This window comes from Sinocyclocheilus rhinocerous, unplaced genomic scaffold (assembly GCF_001515625.1).
Source record: "Sinocyclocheilus rhinocerous isolate Xijiao unplaced genomic scaffold, SAMN03320098_v1.1 scaffold148, whole genome shotgun sequence".
Taxonomy (NCBI): Eukaryota; Metazoa; Chordata; class Actinopteri; order Cypriniformes; family Cyprinidae; genus Sinocyclocheilus; species Sinocyclocheilus rhinocerous.
The window spans coordinates 3948840-3958469 of NW_015653472.1; the positions used below are offsets into that span (position 1 = coordinate 3948840).

The following is a 9630-nucleotide window of genomic DNA, read 5'->3' on the forward strand; positions in this document are numbered from 1 at the left end:
GACCATGAACTGTTACCCCAATACTTACTTTATTATTACATGTTTTCAACACAGAAATACTAATCTTTTAATGATTAATCGTGCATATCTATTTTTGTGTGTCAAATTTTTACCAGACCTCAAAGTAACCCATAAAGTAAACCAGCCCCCGCTTCCGCGATCCATGCCATTTTATTGCCTTTTTAGGAGGACAAATTGGTCTTTCAATGTTCCTCACTTAAGTTTTTTAAAAACATTAAAAACATGCATAAAAATAAATACATAATATCAATGGCGCGTTCCAATGGCGACCGGTGGAAGTGCAAGTAACCGATCATGTTCCCAACGTGTTGTTTACGTGTGAAGACACGTTGTAACACGTTTGTGTTTTTCTTACCTTAATGTAAGCTCTTTTACTTCAGTTGTGTCCTTCAAAATAGTCAAAATTAGATTTTTGCAATGGCTGATTTAGAAAGTTATATGCAGTATATTATTAAAGTTAAAGCAGCAGAGGTTATTATTTACAAACCGGGCATGCTTTGCCCCCAACCCGACCTCACCGGACAATGGCACCTTTTTAGTTACATCCAGCGTCACTACTCCTTCCTACCCTGTGAATTTCGTGCCCCGCGACGCCCCCGTCGATTAGAACAAAGGGATAGAGTAAAACCAAAGTGGGTGATTCCCATTTATATCATTAAGCAGAGGTTCAAACTCCAGTCTGAACACCACTGGCCACGAGCTTTGGGCTCTGCTCTCACGGATAATATTTATTTATATAGCATATTTTGTTTTAGATGAACCAGAAACAATGTTTAATTTATAAAGTTTTATTTTGAAATGTAAGTCAATAACAATTGGCTGGAGCCAGAGCCAATGGTGAAAGTCTTTGCGCGAGGAGACCCCGCCCCATTTTGGAGGTTCTGCCCACTTTTGGAGTTCACGCCCCATTTTGGAGATCTCCGGTCTGCAGTTATATCTTGGATGCTGGGCCTGTTTATGACGTCAGCCTGCTCCCATTGGTCGCCTATTATTTCTTGGGTTCGGTTGCGGTGCAGAGAACGCCCAACGTGTCAATCGGCGCTGAGCGCTCAAGATCTTCTCCAGTAATAACACCTTGCAGTGGACCGGTTTGATCAGACTATCACAAGTTCACAACCTACCGCTGCGTACATTTAAATCCCCTGGCAATGGACAACATTAAAGACGGGTGGTTCACCGAAACATGCACTTTATGGCCTGGTCAAGCGATGAGTCTTCAAGTGGAGGAAGCGTTGTATCATAAAAAATCTAAGTACCAGGATGTAATGGTTTTTAAAAGGTGAGTCCTGCTGCAGAGTGGCTTAAATTAGCATGTTCGCTAACTTACAGTGTTTTCTGGCAGCGCGTAAGTGAAGCTGTCGGTCACAGCTGATGGAGATAGTGCTGTGATTTCCTCACTTTTCTCGGAGGTGTCCACTCAGAAAGCACGTTGGCTTATGGGTGTCTTGCTGTGTGGGTGGCTGAGGCTAGCCTGCTAACTGCATCGCCTGCTGTATGTCTGGCGTGGCACTGAGAGTTCAAACTATGAGATCGCATTTTCTACTAGCAAAACATTACTCTGCACCAATTCTGATGTCAAAACTGTAAAAAAATATAAATAGTTGCGCTAATATTTGCGCCCATAATTGTGTGGTACATTAGAAAATGAAAAGAACATTTATTTGACAACTTGTCCATGGCCATTATTAGCTATTTAAACACTTATTCGTGCTGTATTGGTGATCTACACACTGGCTCAAGGCAGTAGTTTGCAACTAGAGACATTCAAAGAGTTGCTGTTATTATCTCTGCCCTGAAAATCAATAAAATACATTTGCATATGCATTGTGTTGCCCAATAGGAAATGTGATGAGAGGCTATGGCAAGCCGGTTTATCTTAAAATAATCCCAGTGTTACTCGTCGTAATTGCATTTTTACTAGTAACAATTCAATTAGAGAGCTCTACAATTAAATTCTTACTAGTAACAATGCCAGTTAGAGAGCTCTCTAAATCTATTTTAACTAGTTATAAATACAATAAGAGAGCTCTGAGACATATGACTAGTAAAAATTGATTTGTAGAGCTCTTTAATTGGAATTGTTACTAGTAAGAATTGAATTAGAGAGCTCTGTAATTGGAATTCTTACTAGTAATAACTGAATTAGAGAGCTCTCTAATTATAATTGTTACTAGTAAGAATTGATTTAGAGAGCTCTCTAATTGGCATTGTTACTAGTAAGAATTTAATTGTAGAGCTCTCTAATTGAATTGTTACTAGTAAAAATGCAATTACGACGAGTAACGCAGGGGATATTTTAAGCTAAAACGGCTTGCCATAGAGAGGCCAGAGCTGTCAGCTGTCATTTTAAATCACACATGCTTGGTTGCAGTGCTTAGTCAACCCTTAAGAATGCTTTAAATGGGTCTGTTTTGATTCTCTCCACATGTTTATTGTACTGTTTAATGTATGAAAATGATCATTATTGCTTCTCTTCATGCAGTAAAACATATGGAAATGTGCTGGTTTTGGATGGAGTCATCCAATGCACAGAACGAGATGAATTTTCTTATCAAGAAATGATAGCCAATCTACCTCTCTGCTGCCACCCTTGCCCAAAGAAGGTAACAGGTTTCATTTTTGTTCATCGTATAAATGTGATTTGGAAGAACTGAAACTGTTTGGGTGCTTAGTTTCTGTATGCTACAGTATTTTCCTTTGGTTTAGTTGTTTTTCCCCATTCCTTTCGTGAGGTTCTCATCATTGGTGGAGGAGACGGTGGTGTCCTGAGGGAAGTTGTCAAGCATCCACTGGTAGAATCCGTTGTTCAGTGTGAAATTGATGAGGTTTGTATCCACTTAAACCTGAATGTATGCTTCCATTAAAAAGATTTTGGTTGGTAAGCTTAAAGGGTTAGTTCACCCCAAAATGAAAATTAGCCCATAAATTACTCACCCTCAAGTCATCCTAGGTGTATATGACTTTGTTCTTTCAGACGAATCCAGTCGGAGTTATATTAAAAATTGTCTTTGATCTTTCAAGCTGTTTAATGCCACTCAGCGGGTGTTGCATGCATCACTTTAAAAGAAGTTTAATAAAAAAGTGCCCACCCATTAAAAAAAGTGTCTCACACGGCTCCGGGGGGTGAACAAAGGCCCCCTGTAGCGAATTGATGCGTTTTTGTAAGAAAAATATCCATATTCAAAACATAATAATCACTTTAATGTAGCTTGCGCCAACAGTTGTACACAGTTGCTTTGCTGTCTATGCAGGGTCTGGGAGCTCTCACATTTCATCAAAAATATCTTAATTTGTGTTCCGAAGATGAACGAAGGTCTTACGGGTTTGGAATGACATGAGGGTGAGTAATTAATGACAGAATTTTCATTTTTGGGTGAACTATCCCTTTAATAAAGTAAATAATACTTTTATTCAACAAGGATGCATTAAATTGATCAAAAATGACAGTAAATATATTTACAACTGTTTTCAGCATTGATGATAAATGTTTCTTGAGCACCAAATCAGCATATTAAAAATGATTTCTGAAGGATCATGCGACACAGACTAGAGTAACGATGCGGAAAATTAAGCTTTGCCATCACAGGAAAAAAAAATTACATTTAAGTGTAATTTATATATAATTGATATTATATTTTAATTATAATTTAAATATATTTTAAATATAATATTAATCTGGAAACAGTTATTTAAAATGTAATATTTCACAATCTTGTTGTTTTTACTGTATTTTAGATCAGATAAATGCAGCCTTAGTGAGCCTAAGAGACGTCTTTCACAAACATTAAAAAAATCTTACCGACCCCAAACTTTGTGACTTCATGAAAGGATCGTGTGATACTGAAGACTGTATCAATGGCTGCTAAAAATTCAGCTTTGCCATTACATGAATAAATTACATTTTAAAATGTATTAAAATACAAAACTTTAAATTCAAATAATATTTTTCAATATTGCTGTTTTTACTGTATTTAAAAAAAAAATCAAATAAACACAGCGGTATTAGAGACTTCTAAACATTAATAAATCTTGCATGGATGTAGAATAGTTTTTCATCTACTCATTTGTTGTCTCTCATGGTTCTGTGCAGAAGTTTCTTTTTCTCATTTTTGTTTCCGTTTTTTAATTCATGTATTTAAATATATTAATTTAAATATAATAAATAAATTTGTCTCAAGTCTGATTAATCTTCTCGTATTTAGTCTTGATGTATGACACATGTATGAAGGTATCAGAAACTCACTCTGGAAATTAATTTTCCAGCATATCTGAAGGTTTTGCCATTTTCTTAAAATTATTTCATGCTTTAACAAGCTGATTAATTTCATGGATTATGTTTTCCCACAGGATGTAATAAATGTCTCCAAGAAATACCTCCCTGGAATGGCAAAAGGCTTCTTCAGCCCCAAACTTACTCTGCATGTAGGTGATGGCTTTGAATTTATGAAAAAGAATCAGGATGCTTTTGACATCATCATCACAGACTCATCAGACCCTGTCGGTATGCAGCCCAATGTGTGGCGTTGAAGTTTCTTCTTTGCATTGGTAAATAATGATGTAGCTATCGACTCCCAGACAAAACGTGGTGTTCATTTCACCCTGTCACAGGTCCGGCTGAAAGCTTGTTCAAAGAGTCATACTATCAGCTCATGAAAACGGCACTTTGTGAGGGGGGAATTCTCTGTTGTCAAGGTTGATATAACTGCAAATTTACAAAAAAGCTCAAAATTAAGAATATGAATGGCATGCATTTGGCAAGTTTGTAATTTTTGTAATTTCACAGGAGAGTGTCAGTGGTTGCATTTGGAGCTAATCAAGGAAATGCGGACCTTCTGTAAGACCCTCTTTCCTGTAGTAGACTATGCATACTGCACCATTCCAACATATCCAAGTGGACAAATCGGCTTCATGCTTTGCAGTAAAAATCCGGTACTTTTTAGCATTCAATGATGCTGCTTTTGTTTGAATAGCTTTACAATTCCTTTTATTGCTTTTATACATTTTGTTGTTTAAAAGTTTGTGATCAGTAAGTTTTTTTTATTTTTATTTTTTTCCCTTTTTTGAAAAATTAATATTTTATTCAGCTAGGATGCCAAATTGATCACAGTAAAGTCAATTCATAATGTTACAAAAGGTTTCTAGTTCAAATAAATGCTGTTATTTTGAACTTTCTGTTCATCAGATAATCCTGAAAAAAAAGTATTTTCAGTTTCTACAAAAACGTAAAGCAGAACAACTGGTTTCAGCATTGATGATAATGTTTTTAGCACCAATTCAGCGTTTTAGAATGATTTCTGAAGGATCATGTGACACTGAACACTGGAATAATGGCTGCTGAACATCCAGCTTTCCTATCACAGGAATAAATTAAAAATATATGAAATAGAAAAACAGTTATTTTACATTGTAATAATATTTCACAATATTACTGTTTACTTTAGTTTTCATCAAATAAATGCAGCCTTGGTGAGCACAAGAGACTTTCAAAAACAGTTAAAATCTTACCAAATTGTGTATTTATAATATAATAATGATGGTAATAATAATAATATCATTAGTAAATTAATTCATGTGTTTATTGCAGAAAACAAATTTCCGTGAGCCATTACGAGAACTACCAAGAGATGAGATCGAGAGCATGAACCTCAAATATTACAATCCTGAAATCCACCGCGCTGCATTCATCCTCCCAGAATTTGCCAGAAAGGTGAGAGACAGCCTATTGTTTTCAATTAATTGTGCTTTTTACTTTGCCTTTCTAAGGAATATTAAATGACCCGCTGTTTACACAGGTACTAAGTGAAGTGTAAATGGCTTCATGGGTGCCACCTTGTCAACACACTGCCTTCTGTGAAAGCAGAACAAAACCCTCACCACAGCTGCAGTAGCTCCCACACCTCATCCCTCTCCGTCAATGGACTGCTAATGGACAAGTGCAAATGCCTTCTGTAGGGAAATTCTGCTCGTCTGTCCAGTTCCATCAGTGCTTTTGTCAAGTTGTTTTTGTTTCCTTTTACAATTCCGCTTCCCACATCAAACTTTCAGAACTGTACAAACAGACAATCATGCATGTTCTGTGACAGATTCCACAGTCTTTCTTTTACTCGTGTTGAGTATGGAAAAGAAGAGTGCAGCGATACAACTGTCTTGTTTGGCGTTACTTAATTAAATAAGCATGCGGGTAGTTTAAATAAACTGCATATCTTCTCCATAAACCCTTTCGAAGACTTCAGGTCAATAACATTTATAGATTTTCTTAACGTGCTGTATTAAAGGGACAGTTCACCCAAAAATGAAAATTCTGTCATCATTTACTCACCCTCATGTCGTTCCAAACCTGTATGAGTTGCTTTCTTATGTTGAACATAAAAGAAGATATTTTGAAGATTGCTGGTAATCAAACAGTTGGTGGTTGCCATTGACTTCCATAGTAATTTTTTTTCCTAATATGGAAGTCAATGGCAACCACCAACTGTTTGATTACCAGCAATCTTCAAAATATCTTCTTTTATGTTCAACATAAGAAAGCAACTCATACAGGTTTGGAACGACATGAGGGTGAGTAAATGATGACAGAATTTTCATTTTTGGGTGAACTATCCCTTTAAGGTTTTATATTATGGGTCAATTAAATCTATTAAGTATTGCTATAATTTCTAAAACTGTTACTCTAAAGTTTATACAGAAGATGCTTACAGTAACTAGCAAAACTGGAAGCTATTTTCTGCAGTTAATATTATCTAACATAAATGGTTTGTGTTTTTCCTTAGCCTTTGAAGGTGGCATATGGGCTCTCTGTGGGTGACGTGTCTCATTACATGATGTGATTTTTTTTGTAGTGCAAATAGTGTTTGGTATGCAGTCTTTTTGAGTGATATGCTATAATGTATTGCAAACACATGATCATGATGGACTCTGTATGATGGAATGATTTTGTTGTGTCTTTTAACATTGGGAACACTATAAAACTGAAACACTGAGACATTGTCTTAATATTGAATATAATTATGGAGGTATAATTTATGACAAAAGAACAGCGTAGATCTTTTAAGGATAGTTGCATAGGACAAACTATTTTGTACTCTTGTCAAGTTTAACAGTATGGAAGAGGGTTTATCTGTCCTTTTACCATTTAATGTTTATGGTGTAAATTTCATTTTGTGATTTTCATAAGTTGTTTTGAAATAAAAATTATGTAACCACAATGTATTAATTTCCTATAAACAGGGTGGCTGCGAGTCCTTAAAAAGTCTTAAATAAAGTTTTCCTTTAAAAAGGCCTTTAAAAGTCTTAAATTCAGATTCAGTGGGTCTTAAATATTTTTGGTCACATTTCTGATCATTTTTGGTGACAAAATACATCTGTCCACTCCAGTAGATGTTATGTGCCAAAAGGTATATTGGGCCTATATATAGATTCTGCCTTATTTTGTATGTTTTATCAAAATTGTGATATAATTTACACTTGAATAGTTTTATTAAACAGCAGTATTAAATAGTCTTCAGATTTTATAATTCATTTCAATACTTACAGTCTATATTTATTTATTAGGTCATAAAAGTAGGCAGTTACTGTATGAATGCAGGGATATGGTGTGCATGATTGCATCCGAGTGTGTGGTGGGAGGGTGTGTGTATTGTGCTCACCTGTGTATGAATAGCCCCCCACACACTCTCACCTTTGTTTGTTACACTTAACTTTACTGTGCCGTCATGACATAGCTTGTTGTTATTAAATGTTCATATCTTACGTGTAATTATACCATTTGCCTACGTTTAATGAAATGTTTGATTGTAAAGTGCCTTTCTATCCACTAGATGGCGCCAGTGTCACTAAATTCGGCCTACAAACATCCTGGCATTACAGGTGCATCTCAATAAATTAGAATGCCGTGGAAAAGTTAATTTATTTCAGTTGCAATGATGTATGGGATATGTTTGTGAAGATGTTTGTGAAGAGTATCAAGAGTCACTTTGCAGGTAAATATTTGTGCTGTCAACAGTGTCTATCTGTGCTCTTTATATGTTTATTGTATTGCAAATGTAGCAAAAAACGTCCCTTTCGCTGTTTCTTCAGTTATAGACCAACAGCTTATAAACCTAAAAAGTTGTTCCAATTGTTTTGAGCCTTCACCTTTTAAATCCACTTTTTAGTCAATATAAGTATAAAAATGCATAGTTATGTCAACTATAAATACTTTAGAAAAGTGGACATACTTTGCATTACAGCGTTTATTAGTTATTACACAGGGTAACACCACAAAACAGTTTTTGTTGTTGTTGTTGTTGTTGTTGATTCTGTTGCCACTAGGTTTTGGCAGATTATTTATCTTATTTATTTAGACTAGTCTGAGTAACTTTTGCCTCATGAATGATATATGAAGCAGTGTCAATTTATTATAATTGAGATACTATTATAGAATTATTTCGTTTTGAATTAATTCTTTTTTTTATATTTTCGTTTTTGTTTAATTTTAGTTAAAGTTGTAGTAATTTTGTTGTGATTTTGTCATTTTTTATTAGATTTTTTAATGTCTTCACAGTTGTGTTAATTTTATTTCAGTTTTAGTTTTTAATTATTTTAGTATATCAAGTTAAAGGGGTCATATGATGCGATTTCAATTTTTCTCTTTGGAGTGTTACAAGCTTTTGGTGCATAAAGAAGATCTGTAAAGTTGCTAAAGACTAAAAGTCTCAAATCCAAAGAGATATTCTTTATAAAAGTTAAGAGTCAGCCACGCCTACCTAAAATGGCTCGTTCTAACACGCCCCCACATATCTACATGAATGAGCAATGTTGCAACTAGCTGAATATATATGTATATATACAGTGCCTATAAAAAGTATTCATACCCCTTCATTTTTTTCACAATTTTTATTTTGCAGCCTTATGTTAGTTACGTACTGCTTTAAATAACTTTTTTTCCCACATCAATCTACACTCCATACATCATAATGACAAAGCAAAAAACTGATTTGTGACAACGTTGCAAATTTACTAAAATTAAAAAACTGAAATAAGTACATTACATAAGTATTCATACCCTTAACACAGTACTTAGCTGAAGCAGTCTTTTACAGTCTCAAGTCTTTTTTTTATATGATGCGACAAGCTTTGCACATCTGCATTTGGCAATTATCTGCCATTATTCTTCTCACCTCTTCACCTCTAAAGCTCTGTCAGCTTGGATGGGGGCTGGCAGACATTTTCAGGTTTCTCCAGAAATATTTGATTGGGTTCAAGCTCAGGCTGTGGCTGGGCCACTCAAGGCCATTCACAGAGTTGTCTACAAGCCACTCTTGCTGTGTGCTTTGGGTCATTGTTCTGTTGGAAGGTGAACCTTCTGCCCAGTCTTAGGTTCTGAATGCTCTGGACTGGGTTTTCATTAAGGCTATTTCTATATTTTGCTGTGTTGAGCTTTCCTTCTACTCTGATGAGTCCCTCAGTCCCTGCCGCTGAAAAACAGCCCCACAGCATGAGGCTGTGACCGCCACACTTTACTGTTGAGATGCTACTGTACAGGTGATGAGCAGTGCCTGGTTTCCTTCAAACATGATGCTTAGAATTGAGGTTCATCAGACCAGAGAATCTTGTTTCTCACAATCTGAG

General features: G+C 35.5%; 1 protein-coding gene across 1 annotated transcript; it reads left to right on the top strand.

Annotated features, from left to right (window-relative positions):
- The first annotated feature begins 996 nt into the window (after positions 1 to 996).
- On the top strand, positions 997 to 6345 carry LOC107716095 (spermidine synthase-like). The gene is made up of 8 exons (XM_016522419.1): positions 997 to 1300; positions 2504 to 2624; positions 2754 to 2846; positions 4369 to 4522; positions 4630 to 4713; positions 4805 to 4950; positions 5606 to 5728; positions 5814 to 6345. The coding sequence occupies exons 1-8, from the start codon at positions 1170 to 1172 to the stop codon at positions 5829 to 5831; spliced, it is 870 nt and encodes a 289-aa protein (XP_016377905.1). The 5' UTR covers positions 997 to 1169; the 3' UTR covers positions 5832 to 6345.
- The last annotated feature ends 3285 nt before the right edge of the window (positions 6346 to 9630 follow it).